Consider the following 15,784-nt stretch of genomic DNA (forward strand, 5'->3'; position numbering starts at 1 on the left):
CCTGCCTGGCAGCTTCTCTCTCCGTCCTGTTGTGCCCGCAGTGAAGAGTTAAAACCGGGCACTGTGTTTCACTTAAAGGGAGTTTTCTCATTATCTCTAAGTTTGAAAATAAATCCAAGTGTGCGAGATGAATGTGAAATGCTCTTCATGGAATCGGTGGAAACTTGGCCTCCCGGTGCTTATAAACCACAACGAGCCTTGAAAGTTGAGTCTGGCGGGCAGGACCCCCCTCACCCCCGCGGGCTGCTGCAGCTCGTACCTTCCCAACACAATTCGCCCGTCACAGGGAGACGTCTGGGCCTTCCTTTCCCTCCAGCCACGTTAGTTCGGAACGGATGACCAATTCAATGTGGCAGACAAATTAAAGAGAAAAGATGGTTCTTTGTTACCAAGTAATAGTCGAAGAAGATGAAAGCGACCTCAGAGTTTTATTTCGACTGCGTAAAACGGACGGCAGCAAATAAAAACTCTTTTGATCCGTTTTTACTGAGTTGAGTGCGATAGTCCCGTTTCATCTTTATCACGGAGGCGGTAAGAGGGAGGGAGAGAAGAATGAATGGGCCTGATGGGGGAGGGCAAACTCTTTGAATCAAACCCTGCATCTGCCCAGGGGTGCGTCCCCAGACAACGCTGGGGAGACCCCCGTGGCGAACTGTGACGCGCGGCCTTGCTGCTGGGACGCCCTTGAGTCCGCACTGTGTTCTGCAAACCGCGTGGCACACAGAAGGCGCGCAGGTGTAGGCCCGTCCCGCAGGCCACCAGGGCTGCCCCGCAGAGCCCAGCGCAGCCGGCCCCCGCCGAAGCCCTGCGAGGCCCCGGTGCCCCCTGTGTGGGGAATCACTGTCCGGTGTGCCCACTCCGAGGGAGGGCGGCGTCCATCTCTTTTTGTTGTCAGAGTTAAACCTTTAGCCCGGGGTTTAATTCCGGAGCCACAGCCCCAGTACGATTCACCTGGTATAATCTGAACCAGCACCAGGGCCCCCCGCTGACAGGTGCGCCCACACCCAGGCGCCACTTACCTCTGCTTCGCTCTCAGCGGCTGGTCGTTGTGCTCTAAGTTGCGTCTTCGTCTTCGCTGTAATTCGCCGCAGCGGACAAGCCTCCCACTGCAGCCGCCCTCCTCCCTTCTCCCCGGTGGCTTCGTCTGTAACTTTCATTTGATCAACTATAATTCCCAACAATTAGTTGCTTTGATTCCTCAAAAGTGGGGTCCTCCCTGATGGCGTAGGGGTTAAGTCTCAGTGCAGCTACCACCAGGACGGCCTGCGTTTGATCCCCGGCCAGGGAGCTACCCACAGGGCGCAGCAGACCCCTCCTGTCTCCCCGCTGCTCCCTCAGCAGTGGATTTCAGTGGATCCTCCTGTTCTGCAAGTCGACTCTCCTCTGGAGTCTCCCCTGTAAATGTGGGGTCACGTCTGCATGATTTGCCCCAGCTGGGCTATGCAGCGTGAATCTATCTACACAGCATTCTCCATGGCTCTTCCAAGCGGGACCGGTCGGCCTCTCTCAGTCCCAATCTCCCCCTGGGCGATTGTGACCCAGGTGGTTAGGCACCTGTGACGCCACCTGGCGCTGAGGCTCGTCTGGCCGACTGGACTGCTCGGTGCAGAGCTGGTGCTGCCTGGGTAAGGTGGGGTGGCTGGTGGTCCAGCTCATCACCAGGACTGTGGCTCCGGGTCATTCCCCAGCCGGCGCTCCGCAGTCACACTCGAGTGCGCTTGCCTAGCGTACCTCTAGGGGTGATCCTGGAAGAGCAACTGAAAAGGCTTGGGGAAGAATATGCAAAGCTGGTTCCCTGGCCAAGAGGGAGCCCCCAGGGGCCCCAGGGGTCAGGGTGGCTTGGCCCCTCCGTGCCGATGCCCTGCGGCCACATTGGCAGGGCTGAATGTGGCTCACGGAAGCATGTGACTTTGTCTCCCTTCCCAGTGGACGGTGTGTGGTCCTGCTGGTCCCCCTGGTCCAAATGCTCGGCCACCTGCGGCGGGGGACACTACATGCGGACCCGCTCCTGCACCAACCCGGCGCCCGCCTACGGGGGAGACATCTGCCTGGGGCTGCACACGGAGGAGGCACTTTGCAACACGCAGCCCTGCCCTGGTAAGCCTGCCCTCCCCCCGGGAGCCCACCCGCCGCCCTGCCCTGGGGAGCTGCCCTGGCCTCGCCCCTGCCCCCGGGAGCCTGCCCGCCCCCCTGCCCAGGGAGCCCACTTGTGCCCCTGCCTGCACTTGCTGCTGCTCCCACGTGCTTAGGAACTCTGGGATTGGCAGAGATAAAGGCCGGTTCTTCCAAAAGCAAATTCCCGAAACCTCTCAAACCATCCCAGCAGAGTTCCGGTTTCCCACTCATGCCAAGTGGTTAATTTTTTGTTGCATCTGCTGTTGACTTCAACAAAACGCAGCTCGGAACTTTTCTCTCTTGCTGACAGCCTCCCCTCGTGCCAGGGCTGAGAGCAGATCCCAAGCAAAAGCCTTTGTCCCCCTGCGGGAGTCCACCCTGTGCCCGCTGCTTCCTCCTCTGCCACACGCTAGAAGGCGCACCCGGGGTTTGATGAGCATCTGCATATGCTTTCTCGCATGCTGGGTCCCCTGGGTCGGTACCCCCTTTCTGTCCTGCTCTCCGCACTCACGGCTGCCCGCCAGGTGGGCTGAGGCCTGGTGTGGAGCCTCAACCACACCCTGAATGTCCTCGGGGATTGAGACACTCAGATTCAGATTGTTTGTCTCCAAAACGGGGGTGATAATCCTGGCCAAGAGAGTTGCACGCATGCTCCAAGACAGCATCTTTAAAGGCCCCCCCAGATGTGAGCTCGGTGATGTGCACCCCCAATAAGTGCCCAAAGAGGGGAACAGTCACCCTGGAGGTGACTTCCTTGGCCCTGCTCTGTGATAAACTGCTTCTCACGGCGCCCTCAGTGCAGGGCTGGTCCAGACACTGGCACCAGCTGACATGCTGGTCCCTGTGTAGGTGACAGTCGGGGTGGAGTGAGAGGAGCCCTCTCAGGAATGGCCCGGTGGGCTGGGAGGCCCCGAGCAGGGCCGTTACCACTCGTGCTTGGGCGCCGCTGGGCTGACATGCAGGGGATGAAGGGAGACTCCTCCTCCTGGTCTCACCTTGACATTGAAACACGCCCCCCCCCCATTTTTTTTTTTTAATTGCCTTTGTGGATCTTTCTGGGAGTTTCCATTTACACTGAAAAGTGCCTGGAAACCAGGTTCCAGCTGTCATTCCTGAGCTGACCCTGCACAATCCTGTCCTGGGGTCAGGGGAGGGGCTGCCAAGGGCTCACCGGGCCTCCCTGCACCAGAAACGGAGCTTGACCCAAGAGGAAAAGCAACCCGCATCGAGACCCATCTTTTTATGTTGACAGATAATTTTTAATATTGATTTGTCAGTGATATCAAGAGTTCTTTTTTTTTTTTTGAAGATTTATTTATGCATACAAGAGCTGGGGTACAGGCAGGAGGTGGGGGTGAGAGGAGTCACCAGAGACAGAGTGGGGAGCAGAACAGGCAGACTGATGAAATACACTGCTGAGGGGAGCAGCGGGGAGACAGGAGAGGTCTGCTGCGCCATGTGGGTTGCTCCCTGGCCGGGCATCGAACTTGTGCAGCAGTGGCTGCGGGTAGCTTCATAAGTTGCATATTAACCCCTTGCGCCACCTGCAGGGAGGCCCACGAGTTCATTTTTTTCACCTCCTGCTTAAAATGTGAGTGTGTGGCTCCCAGTTTTTCACACCTCTTGGGCCGGAGGCAGTTTCACAGGTGCTGGGGCATCTTCCCTTTGGGGTGAAGTGTCTGTGCCTCCTCTGCAGCTCAGTAGCTCACAGGACTCCTCCCCCAGTGCAGCCTGGTTCAGGCACATGCACTGCTCACCTGGTTTATATGGAGAAGGTGCTGGTCACAGCTGGCAGCCCCGCAGCCCCCAGGCGGGTCTGTGTAACGCAGAGTGGGCACTGAGCCAGTGGGATTTCTCAGGCCAGTGTCCGAGCGCCCTTCTCCAAGAAGCCATGGCCTGTGAGACAGGTGATTCGATGATTTCTGAGCCCTCTCCCTGCCGAGTCTGTGTGCTGGCTTGCTCACTGAGCGCTGAGTGTTTACAGCCTTGAAATAATGTGGGTTTTAGGGGCCTCCCTGGTGGCGCAGGTGGTTTAGCGCAGCGCTGTGGTGCTGTCCGCAGCCTCTGCAGTGCTGGTTCAATCCCCACTGGCCTCGGAGCAACCCACATGGCGAGCAGGCCTCTCCTGTCTCCCCGCGGCTCCCCTCAGCAGTGTGTTTCAGTCAGTCTGCCTGTTCTGTTCCCTGCTCTGTCTCTGGTGAGTCCTCTCACCCTCCCGCCCATCTGGCTCTATACCCTGGCTCTGGTATAAATAAAAAATAACTCTTTAAAAAAAATAATGTGGGTTTTAGAAAAATTATTTTAAGCACATTATTAGTTTTCTTCTCAAATTCTATTGACTTGCCCATGACTTGACTGCGTACCTTGGAAGGGCAGCCTCATCCCTCCACGCGTGCGGAGCACGACTCAGCCGCCATCGTGTGGGCGCTGTTACTGGCCTGGTCAGGGAGGCACGTCCGCCTCACACAGGGACTACAGTGCGAACCCCGGGCAACGAGTGTCTCGGCTGATCTCAGGGACTAACCCCCGCCCTGTCCTGCAGAGAGCTGGTCCGCGTGGTCAGACTGGTCCGAGTGTGACCCCTCCGGGGTGCAGGTCCGCGCCCGCCAGTGCGTCCTCCTCTTCCCTGCGGGCGGCCAGTGCTCTGGAAACGCCACGGAGACCCGGCCGTGTGTATTTGACTCCAATTTCATCCCAGGTAAGGGCAGGGATGTTCGTCAGTGTGAACAAAGCCGTTAGCACCACTCGTAGGGAAAGGACGCACGGATAGGGGTTTCACTGTCCTCTGCGGTCCGGTTTGGCAAAATGAAGACCATCCAGCACCTCTTAAGCTTCCAAGGCCGTTAGTGTGTAGATTGACAGCAGGGGTTTAAGCCTGAACTGACGTCTGACTTGTGGACTCTAAGCACGGCGCCCTCCCCAGCTTACTGACTGCAACTCAGGTGACTCTGCTGCAAAGATGACAGTCACTGGGTCAGGTCAACGCCAGGTGTGTGTGTGCTGGCGCAGACCCGGGGCCGTTCTCCCTACACACGTCAGGATAACTGGGGAACGGGGACCTGTCTTCACGCTCATCTTGGAGCAGAGTGGCTGGCCACCTGACATCGGCTTCTCCCTGGGTCGCGGATCAGTGCCCACCTGTCCCCTCGTGCTCTCGGTAGGTGTGGCGCTGAGACCGAGGTGCCACCCCCTCTGCTCACATGAGCCTTGGGCCCACGGTCCAGACCAAAGCAGCAGCCTCGCGCTGAGAAGGTCGCTGGAGGCACCCCGGCCGACCACAGGCACCCCGGTGCGCTGGAGGAGTGACTTGCTGGGCCGGGGCGCCTCCATCGGGCGGGTATAGAGCCGTAGCGTGCTGGCTGCACTGTCCTTTCCGTCCTGGACACATCTGTAATTCTTGTTCGCGGCTGAACAAGTAATGCAGAAGAGCATCATGTGTCTGGACTCGTGAAACTGTGTTTTACCCCTGGCGGTGCTGAGCTCCTGGAGAAGCCCTTCCTCCTGGGCCCTCGCGCAGGGCCCTGTGCTTTGATCTCTGCTGGCTGGTCCTGCTAGGCAGTGGGTCTGATGAAAGGAGAGGCCTGAGGCAGGAGCGCCGGCCCGGGCACAGTGCGGGGATACTGGCGAGACCGCCCAAGGCAGAGACTCAGGACAGGACACCTTGTCACGGAAAATCAGCACATAAATGTACTTGGCCTGACTTTGAAGTGCGAGCCGACCCAAGCCATTTTCTTTCTGTGATAAATGAACCTTTCCTCTTCCCAGCCAGCTTGACCTTGACAGAATTTTGGAACAAACAATGAAACAAATACAATTTTTAAAACAATGACTCAGACTTTTGGAAACGTTGACTCCATTCAGAATCATCAGCTACTTTGTAAACGTGGCCATGATAGGGTCCTCCTGCTCCATGCCTTCACACATCCTCACGGGGGCTTTCTTTTTCCAGAAGTGTCTGTGGCGAGGTCCAGTAGCATGGAAGAGAAGAGGTGTGGAGGTAAGTGCTTCCTGCTGACCAAGTGTTGATTGACGGCTGGTGTTTTCCAATCATTTTTCTTCCCCCACGTTTTGTGTGTTTCTGCTGTCGGCAGGAAAAGCAGCCTGAGAACTCACCCAACATCACGTATGTTGGGGTGTAAGTGCCATGAGTCAGCATCAGCGGTTGGGGGCTCCCTAGACCAGCGTCACCTGGGGGCTCGGGAGCCAAGCAGATTCTCCAGCACCACCCTGATCTGCAGAACCAGGACCTCCCTGGTTCTGGCTCGGGCCTGCCACCCTGGTTTCGTAAGCCCTGCAGGTGATTCTGGCAGGTGCTGACCTTTATGAAGGTCATTAGACTTTCCATAAGCAGAGCGGGATTCAAGCCTTTCGTGTCTAGCGCAAACCCATGCAGCCAGCCTGGGGGCTCCAGCCTCCCGGAGAGACAAAATTGCAGTGGGTCGTAAAGTACTGGCTGTGGCTCTGGAGTGTGTCTCAGACGTCCCTCCACCCTGAACACTCCCGCTCTCTGGTTTGGGGCCACGATAGATTGGACTTGACCATCTGCTTTTATCTTGTCTGGGCGGGAGGGGCTGACGGCCCCTCATCGGAGCTCATCACAGCCCTCGAGCAGAGTCTGTCAGGGGTGTGCCTGTCCCGGGCGAGACCAGGGCAGGGTGGGGTCGGGCGTCTCTGCCTCCTCCAGGCTGGCCAGAGTCTGCAAACTTCTCTCACGGCCAGTCAGTCCTCTCAGGGCTCCCAGGACCTCCCACACCCAGCAGAGTGTGGTGCAAAGCTGAGGCCCAGCCTCAGAACCACAACCAGAGTCTCCACGAGCTGCACAACCCAAAAGCAAGCCTTGGGGTGCTTCCGAGCAGCTGGTGGGGCTGGGGCCGCCCTGCTGTGCTTAGATGTGGCTGGTGATGCGGCATCGGCAGGAGGGGCACTAGGCCCGCTGCAGGGCTGCCAGGGGACAGGGCCACCGGCAGGACGTTTGCCACGTTTACGGAGCGCACACGGAAGTCTTTTTTCGCTGAGTTGAAGATTTAGTCAAATTGTGCGCAGCACCCAGCCAGGGAACGGCTGGATATCGGCCTCCACTCCAGTTTTCAAAGCAAAGAGCCACACCAAGCACATTCAAGAGATTTAGTAGCCACTATTGTTTTCCATGTTAGGCAGCGTGGAAAACCGTTCCCCGGAGGCCCACAGACCACAGATCGCGCTGCCCTTGAAACAGCACAAGCCACCGTTGGCCTGTGCCGCGATCTGCCCGTGCGCCTCTGTGCAGACAGCTGCTCGGGGCAGGCGGAGCCCCTTGGTGCCCTCACGCTCTGCTGGCAGCTCCAGGGCCTCTCCCATGTTGGGGTCAGCAGGGCTGTCCTGCTGCCTCTGCCCCCCACGTGCCCCAAGGTGCCCGTAGCACTCTGTGCCCACTGAGGCCGTCTCGCTGCTGTCTCTGCAGAGTTCAGCCTGTTCCACATGATGGCCGTGGGCCTGAGCAGTTCCATCCTGGGCTGCCTCCTGACGCTGCTTGTCTACACCTACTGCCAGCGCTACCAGCAGCAGGCCCACGACGCCACCGTCATCCACCCGGTGGCGCCCGCTCATCTCAACACCAGCATAACCAACCACATCAACAAACTGGACAAGTACGACTCGGTGGAGGCCATCAAGGTGAGGCTGCTGCAGCCAGGTGTGCAAGAAGGCTGGGGGCTGGGGGCAAGGCGTGCGGTGCGCAGGGGATGGGCACAGGGCCGGGACAGGCCATGGGCTCCTCACGGCCTCTTGAGCTTTGCTTGCAAAGATGGCGTGTCCTTTCGTTAGTGGGCAGGCGAGGGGCACCTTTAAAAAAATAAATAAAACACATTTTCTGTGCATTTGCATAGACTCAGTGTCCACTGAAGACAGGCAGACTCGCTGCTATGAAGACGAAGGCCTTGGAGGGTGCTGATGCCCTGTAGTCTTTAATGAACCCTTCTAGAACCTTCCTTCCACGCCTTTCCCACACCAGTCCTGGACATTTGGCCTCTGCCTTCCACCCTCCCTCTTTCTTTTGATCTGTCAATATTTACCTGGCTGTTTGCAAGTGCAGGAAACCTTGGTGACCATGGATTCGGGAGGACATCTGTGTTAGAACTAGGGAGTAGACACGTAGGTAATGAACTCATTTGAAATTTTGTTTATTTGTTTAAATAAGTCCTTTTAAATTTCACATCCATGCATTTATCCGTGGGAATTAGAAAGCTGCTTAAAGGTTTACTCAGTTATATGTGACAACACTCAAAGTGTTAGTTAATCTGACATCACTGGAGTTTTAGGTTTCCTGCAGGCTTTGATTTATCAAGATCTAGTTCTCACAAAGGGCCCACCCCATCCTAGTCATAAAGCAAAGATTTGAGGAAGCAAAGAGAGAAAGCACTTTAAAACAACGCAGCCTTAGGAGAGAGCCAAGACAGCGTAACAGACTCTTAATTAGCTTCGCTGTCTGAAATACCGCTTCTGAGTGTTTACAAATCCGCTATTTTATTTTTTACAGGCATTTAACAAAAACAACCTGATCCTAGAGGAAAGAAATAAATACTTCAACCCACATCTCTCTGGGAAGACCTATTCTAACGCCTACTTCACAGATCTCAATAATTACGACGAGTACTAGCAGCTCGGAGACCGCCGGCTTCTGTCACTCCCGGTTCCTCGAGGCCTGTGCTCCCCGGCGGCCCGTTGCTGAGACTTCCCAGCTCAAGTTTGGAAACATCTCAAGTGCGTTTCCAGCCACAAGTGTCCCATCGCTGCCCAAAGTACACGTTCCTAAAAGCAACAAAAATCTGATTATGACGTCGTGAAAATCTGGTCTGAGTACCTGTCCTTGTTGCGTCAGCCAAGGTGTGAAGTTTTCTTTATCGTGTTCCGTCCATTTTTCTAACAAGCCGATCGTTCTCTCGAGCCTTTTAATAAATGTACCCCCCATGGGAAGGAGTCTAGAAACGTGAACGTCGTCTTGCTCTTGAGCGTAAATCTTCATGATGTTTTAATTCAAGAAAGTAGGCACTTTATTTGCAAGTCCCCCTGCAGGCCCCCTAGCTGATAAAGTGAAGACTAGCGATGTGATCGTGCAGTCGCTCATCATGCATCTCCCGCCCCCACATCTGGAGAGGGCTTGGATCGTGTGAAAGTAATTGGTGCATTTGGACTAGGAGTGAGCCCTGCCTGGGTCAGCCCGGGGAGCAGCCGGGCTCGTGCATCTGCAGAGGTGATGGGTGGGGGGTGAGACCGTCGCCCTGGGTTTGCTGCCATTGCTGCGTCGTCACCGGAGAGGCGAGCACGCAGGCAGCGGCGCAGACGCGGGGAGGGAGCAGGACATGTTGGGCCAGCTGCTGCAAAACTAGCCTTATTCTGACTGTCAGGGTTTCCCAGCGTGTGGGGGCTCCTGACCACGCTGTGGGCCTGGACGCCCACCTGCAGGCCCACAGCTAGTCTGTCCAGGAACCATGTGCTCTGCACTGGCATAGACTCAACCCCTTCTCTACCCGCAAAGAAAAATCTGGGACATTCACAAAGCCAACAAGGGAATGAAGTCGAAGCGCTGACGTGTTGTGGTGAACGACGTTATCTTCCAGGTGATGGAAAGTGTGGAAAGACGGGACATTGAACGGAAAGCAGCATTTCCTTTGCCATCTCCCTGGTGGCACGGAGGGGGGTCACCAGCCCCTACCCAGAGCATTAACGCTGTGGACAGTCGCGCTGGACACACCCGTGTCCTTCCAGGCCCAGCGGGCACTGCCGCCCCCAAGGTGCTGGGCAGGGATGTCTAGCTCGGTGCCTTTTGCCCCTCGGTCAGTGCCGCCTTCCCACCCACCCCCACCTCCCACGCCTCCCTGCAGGGCAACCACAGCGCTTCTAGATGTGTCTTGAGAAATCCAGGATCTGGAAAGATTTTCATGACCCCTGTGGGTCTGAGCACTGGTCACTGCAGAGTCTTTCAGAGTGTTTTGATACTATTGATGGAGGGGTTTGGGGGGCACAGGGGCCGGGATCGATCATTCACAAACAGCTGAGACGTAGCATAGAGCGGCTGGCTGGGTAGTCGTAGAAACTCAGAGCGAGATTGAAACGGCCTATCTGATGCTCCTGAGTGTCGTGATAAAGGCCTGGCGGACGTAAAACACACCCTTCTCGGTGAAGGTCCCTCCAGATTGTGAAATCTGTAGTGTTCGTGTGAGGGCAGCAGGCCCATCAGCAGACATATCTCGACCCTCTCCAACGTAAAGAAACCATTTCAGACGTGTTGGGAAAGCCGTGTGTTTGGTAATGGGCACTGCTGACTTGGAAGTGTTCTCCTGTGCGCAGCTCTGCAGAGGGGCGCTGTCAAGTTAACATTGAAGAGGTGGGTGGGCTCTAGGGCCCGGCAGTCACAGGGGTATGTGGTGTGGGTCTTTCTGGGGAGCCCCTGTTGCATCCTGGGCACCCCAGTGAAGGGTGAGGCCCTCTGTTGCCAGGCGAAGTCCACACTCAGATGAGCTTAGATGGTTTCCAGGCGTCCTGGATCGGATTTTCCCTGCAGCTTCCCTTCCCTGTAAGAAGAATGTCCTCAGCAGGTAACGCAGTTTAGCTAGTTCTTTAATCCCTCCTCTCCAATATTTTCTAAGCTTTAAAGGTCATTTTATTTCCCCTCGAAATAAGACTCTAATATTTCAAGAACGTGTCCCTGGGCTCGATGGGAAGCTTTCTACGTGACAGCCAGGCTGATCTTTCGTCCATGTCACACCAGGACTGGGCACAACCCCCCAGGACGAGACAGGGTCTCCCTGGTGCTGCTCCCAGAAGCCTGAGCTTGTCCCTGCAAGGAAGCCCTGTCTGTTGTTGCTGATGCTGTTCAAAGGGGCATCGCTATGACCCCCTCCCTCCCTCCCACAAATAGCGTCTGATGCTTTCAAGCGATCTCTCTTCCCTGACATTAAGTGACATTGATCACATTTAGTATCTGGGATTATTTCTGGTGCAGTTGGCGCTTGGCTGGTTTCACAGGAACCGGCTCCTCTCTCACGCGCGTCCACGGCTGCGGTGTTGCCCGGGGCCCTGTCCACACTCCAGGCGGTGCCACCTCCTCTGGGCTCCCGGTGCACCCACACCCTCCAGGAAGGGGAAGAGCCCAGACTCCCCATGCACTCCACGGCGTGTGGCTTCCCCAGAGCGGCTCCCCGGCCACATGGCTATCACGGAGCTGAGAGCCGGTTGTCCTGGAATGACGTGGGTTGTGGGGGCCGGGCCAGGCCCCACCCCATGGAAGGAATAGTCCCACGCACGGTGCTCACTCAGGTCTGCGCAGCACACTGGGGGCCCGTGCTGTGGGGCTGCTCTGGAGCCCCCGCGGGGCATCTGCGTCCCACCCCATCAGGGATGATTCCTGAAGCCCAGCGGGCAGATGCTGCTGAGATCGGGCGTCCCTGCTGGGGAGAGTCTGTTCCTCGAGTGTGTGATGGGGAGAGCAGGGATGCTAAGGGAACTGAGGAGGAATAACAGGCAGTGGGCGTGGGACAGCCCTGCCCTGGGCAGTCTCTCTCCTGGAAGGGCCAGCCCCAGGGTCCAGGTGAAGCAGGGGCCGGCCCCAGGGGCTCACAGAGGGATGCCAAAGAGAAGCCCCAGGGAGGCAGTCCGGAGGGCTGGGCCACCCGGAGCTGAGTGTGTGCTGTGGCCAGGAGGGGCCCTGCTCCCATGCACAGTCGAGATCTGGTCCAGAATCTTCTTGGCTCAGTGCCCGGGCTGTGGGAGTATTAGCCAGGGTGTCCTTGTTCCTTCTTTGTCTGCAAAGAGGTGACAGGCATGGTCATCACAGCCCACGGGCGCGCCTGTTTCTCCCCGAGGCCGTGGGAGCATTGTGTCAGCCCCCGTCACAGTTCCGGGCAAAGACTCAGCACAGGGAATCCCATGTCTCCAGGGGCTGCTGAGGAAGCCTCGCCTGTAAAAAGATGAAAGATTTTATTTTAAAAACAGAGCACGTCTGTCCTCGGCTGTCCTTGGGCGTGAGCCACCATGGTGTGACTACGGACACCCTGCTACTTCCCCGGGGCCTTTCCTTGCTTCAGAACAGAGCCTTGACCTTTCAAAGATCACTGGAGCCACGTTCCACGCTGAAGCGCCACGGCCGTCGGGCTCCGCAGGCCGGGTGTTGCTGGCACTCGAGTGGCGTTTGCTTGTGTGGCACCTGCGGGTCACTGTTGAGTTGGGCATCTTGTCCCTAAAGATGGCTCAGGGGCGCCTATGCCCAGAGGCAGAGATACCCCCAGAGGGCCCCAGCCCCCCTCCGCACCCCGGCTGTGTCTCGGTCTCCGGCTCCAGTCACCAACGCCGTGGAGGTCGGGAAATAAAAAGTAACTTCAGCCCACTCGTGGGCAAACTCCCCACTCCAAAGAGGATGCAGACTCGGCCTGCAGGCCTCAGCGGCCGCGCCCGCACACGCAGTCCCCGGAACCTCCGTTGTTCCCTGCTGGTGTGTGTCGCCATGACGTCGCCAGGTCTGATACCTCCAGTGACCCGTCACCCGTCCTGAGACACTAGAAGACCCGTCTGCACCCCCTGCTCCTCGGGCCCATGGGGACAAGAGCCTTGATGTGGACGCGAGAAACGCCAGGGGGTGGCTCCAAACGTGCAAGCGCGTGTCCACCGAGACGAACACGAGAGGCCAGGGGCCGCCGTGGAGCTGACTCCAGCTGGCCTCCCCTGCTGGCCTCCCCTGCTGGAGTCACTAGCAATTACTGATTAAAGGTATTTTTGCGACTGTAAGTATTGAGGCTCGGGGTTCCGATGATCCGCCTGGCTTTGAGCTACGCTGATGGAAACACGGGAACACGTGTTGCTTTTGTCCTCGCGCTCCCGGAAACTGGAACGTGATGGATGAGCTGCAGCGTGGGCAGGGGCTTCTGAGATGACCGTCTCACACTCCTTTTTTGTGGGTATGAAGACACGTTGTGCATCTTTTTGGGGACGGCTCGATCAAAGCTTTCTCAGTGATGACGCGCTGCGTAGCCAAGCTTTGGCTCGTACAACAGCAGCAGAAATGGGGACGGCCGGACTTTGAAGGGACATAGAGCAGCATCGAGACCACGTGCAAAGGCTACACACACTCCCTGTGAGACCTGTCACATGTGGTGTTTTCTAGAAGTCCCATTAGCTCTGCCATAGAAAGCAATCGAGCTGAGTGCTCGTGACCAGAGTGGGAAGCAATTTCCATTCAAGCCGGGAGGTTCTGGGTGGACACGATGATGGTAACTAGGCAAGGACAGGAGGGCCTCCCTGGCGCGCAGGGGTTAGAGTCAGCGCTATCCAGCTATCGCAGCCATTGCAGCACGAGTCCATCCCCGGCCAGGGAGCTGCCCACAGGGCGCAGCAGACCTCTCCTGTCTCCCCGCTGCTCCCCTCAGCAGTGGGTTTCAGTAGGTCTGCCTGTTCTGCTCCCCACTCTGCCTCTGTTGAGTCCTCTCACCCCCCACCATCTCTGGCCTGCACCCCAGTTCTTGTATGCATGAATAAATCTTTTTAGAAAAAAGGAGAAAAGGAGACAAAAGCCAGGCTGGCACCCCCCAAACAAACTCATCGGGCGGGCAGTACAGTTGATTCCATGTCTTCATATTTTGTCAGAAATCACATGCCAGTGGTTCAGACGTGACCTGTTCTTGGCTATTTGGCAATTCAATGCCAAATGTTCCAAATACGAGAGGAATAACGCCTCGCATGCCAGCTCACAGCAGTTCCAACATTAACTAAAGCAGGTGGGAGCCGAAGCTGGGCTCTGGAGGAGGCAGACTAGCCCCCTGCACATGCAGACAGTTTAGTTTCTTATTAGAAGTCGCCAGTGCCTTGTTGAGACGCCGCTTACCGTCTGGATGTGTGGGGTCCGGCCCTAAGCAGAGGCTTGATTGGCTGTACTTTGCAGAGTGGTGGTGACGCGTCTTTGACTCAGGTGTAGGAAGCAGCCAGGACACACGGGCAGAGGCGACGTCTGCCCCAGCTGAGGTGCCAGGACGCACCTGGAGCCCAAGGGAGACCCGACTCCCCTGTCCCAACCTGGTGTTGCTTTAAGTTGACATCAGACGCCCTGGTGTTTGTTCTGGAGCTGGAAGGCCCTTGCCATGTCTGTACACAGTTTGGGGTTTTATTCCTGACCCCCGCCCGGCCCCGCAGGCAGGTCCAGAGACGCAGGCGAGCCCGCTGCGGGGCGGGCGGCAGCACAGAGGTGCGGACATCAGGAGAGCAGCGCCTGCTCTGTCTCGAGTCTGTCCAACTGCTTCACGAGCTCACAGAGCCGTCCCTCCAGCTCGGGCCGGGAGAGGGAATGGACTTGTGTCTGTGCAGTGCTTCTCCCTTCTCCCGCGACTCTGGGCCAAAATCAGACCCGCGCTTGCGCTTCCCCCAGGGCCTCCCTTCCCTGTGAAACCCGCCTCACCTGCCAGCTGCGCACCTGTGTGCCGGGGAGGCGCCTCCAACCTGTGTCAGCCGCTCACCCGGCTGTGGGCGGGTCTGTTACCTGCCGCGTCTGTGTTGATTTGCTGTTGCTGTTTTGTGATACAAAATAAATTTACTTGGGATTGTTCCTTGTTTTTGTCATTGCATCTCCGTCAAAGCCGGCTTCAGCCCTCAGGAAACTTGCAGAAAGTTCCTGACCTGAAAATGAATTTTGCAGAAGCACGGGGTCCATCCTCACGGAGCTTCTGAGCGTGAGCGCTTGGCCTTGCGTGGTCAGCGGGGCCAGTTGCCTTGTTGGCCCGACCCCGGGGCTGGGGTTTGCGCATGGGGCCGTGGGGCCATCACCAGCTGTCCTGTCCTTACCCATCGCTCAGTCTCCTCCACGGTTTTGGTACAAAGCACAGACTCCTCGTGTCTCCCTCTCCGGTCCCGCCGCTCACCAGCTCCCGGGTCTCAGGTGCTCATGTCTGGTCTGTTTCCTGTCGCTGTTTTCAAAGATGGGCTTGGGGCGCTCGCTGTGGCCCGGGGCAGGGGTTGATGGCCTGTGCACTGGGCGGAATATGGAAGTGGGGGGTTACCCCAATAGTAGGAGCCAACTCACACCTGTCCAAGCCCTGACTCTGAAGAAGACTTCACACGAATCGTGAGCTGCTGGCGCGCGTGAGAAGTCGTGCTCACCGCTGCTCCCGCTGGTTTCCAGGCCCAAGTCCCTTCACTCTGGAGTGAGGCCCCGAGTCCCGCTGACAGCACCGCAGCTCCCCGCATAGACTCCCCCACCCCCCGCTTCTCTATCTGCCAACATTTTGGGGACAAAAGAAGAGAATTCCGATTATGTACAGTATAAATTGTATTATATTTTTTGTACCTATGTTTTATGTAAATAGTTTGTCTCATTCAATTGTATGTGAGCATTGAAATAAATCTTACCGTTTAGGAATCCGCGGAGCAGAGCTTTTCCTTCCACGCCCCGGCCGGTGATCCCAGCCGGCGGAGGCCCAGGCGGGGCCCAGGGCCGGCTCCTAGGTGAGCCCCCTGGTCCGTCCATTTCTCCTGCAGGCCCAAGGCCGCCCCCCAGGACCCTGCAGCCCAGGATGCCTGTGAGGTAGCAAAGAGCTCCTGGAAAGGTGCCCAGAGACAGCAGAGAGCGTGAGACAAGGAAACCCTGTGGTGTTCCCACAGGAGACGGTGCCGGGCACCGCTGGGGATGTGCTGCAGTGTCCAGGGACCTCCA

At 57.3% G+C, this 15,784-nt stretch overlaps 1 protein-coding gene across 2 annotated transcripts in view; it reads left to right on the forward strand.

Annotated features, from left to right (window-relative positions):
* Positions 1 to 15,482, forward strand: part of SEMA5A (semaphorin 5A) — a 343,026-nt gene extending 327,544 nt beyond the window's left edge. For both annotated transcript variants that reach the window (XM_037529538.2, XM_054687924.1), the window contains 5 exons: positions 1,927 to 2,097; positions 4,658 to 4,813; positions 6,065 to 6,112; positions 7,556 to 7,767; positions 8,630 to 15,482. In XM_037529538.2, the coding sequence (XP_037385435.1) occupies positions 1,927 to 2,097; positions 4,658 to 4,813; positions 6,065 to 6,112; positions 7,556 to 7,767; positions 8,630 to 8,749 (707 nt within the window). In that variant the 3' untranslated portion in view covers positions 8,750 to 15,482. The remainder of the gene's footprint in view (positions 1 to 1,926; positions 2,098 to 4,657; positions 4,814 to 6,064; positions 6,113 to 7,555; positions 7,768 to 8,629) is intronic.
* The last annotated feature ends 302 nt before the right edge of the window (positions 15,483 to 15,784 follow it).

Source organism: Talpa occidentalis, unplaced genomic scaffold (assembly GCF_014898055.3).
Source record: "Talpa occidentalis isolate TD23 unplaced genomic scaffold, MPIMG_talOcc4v2.1 talOcc4.6, whole genome shotgun sequence".
In the NCBI taxonomy this organism is placed as follows: domain Eukaryota; kingdom Metazoa; phylum Chordata; class Mammalia; order Eulipotyphla; family Talpidae; genus Talpa; species Talpa occidentalis.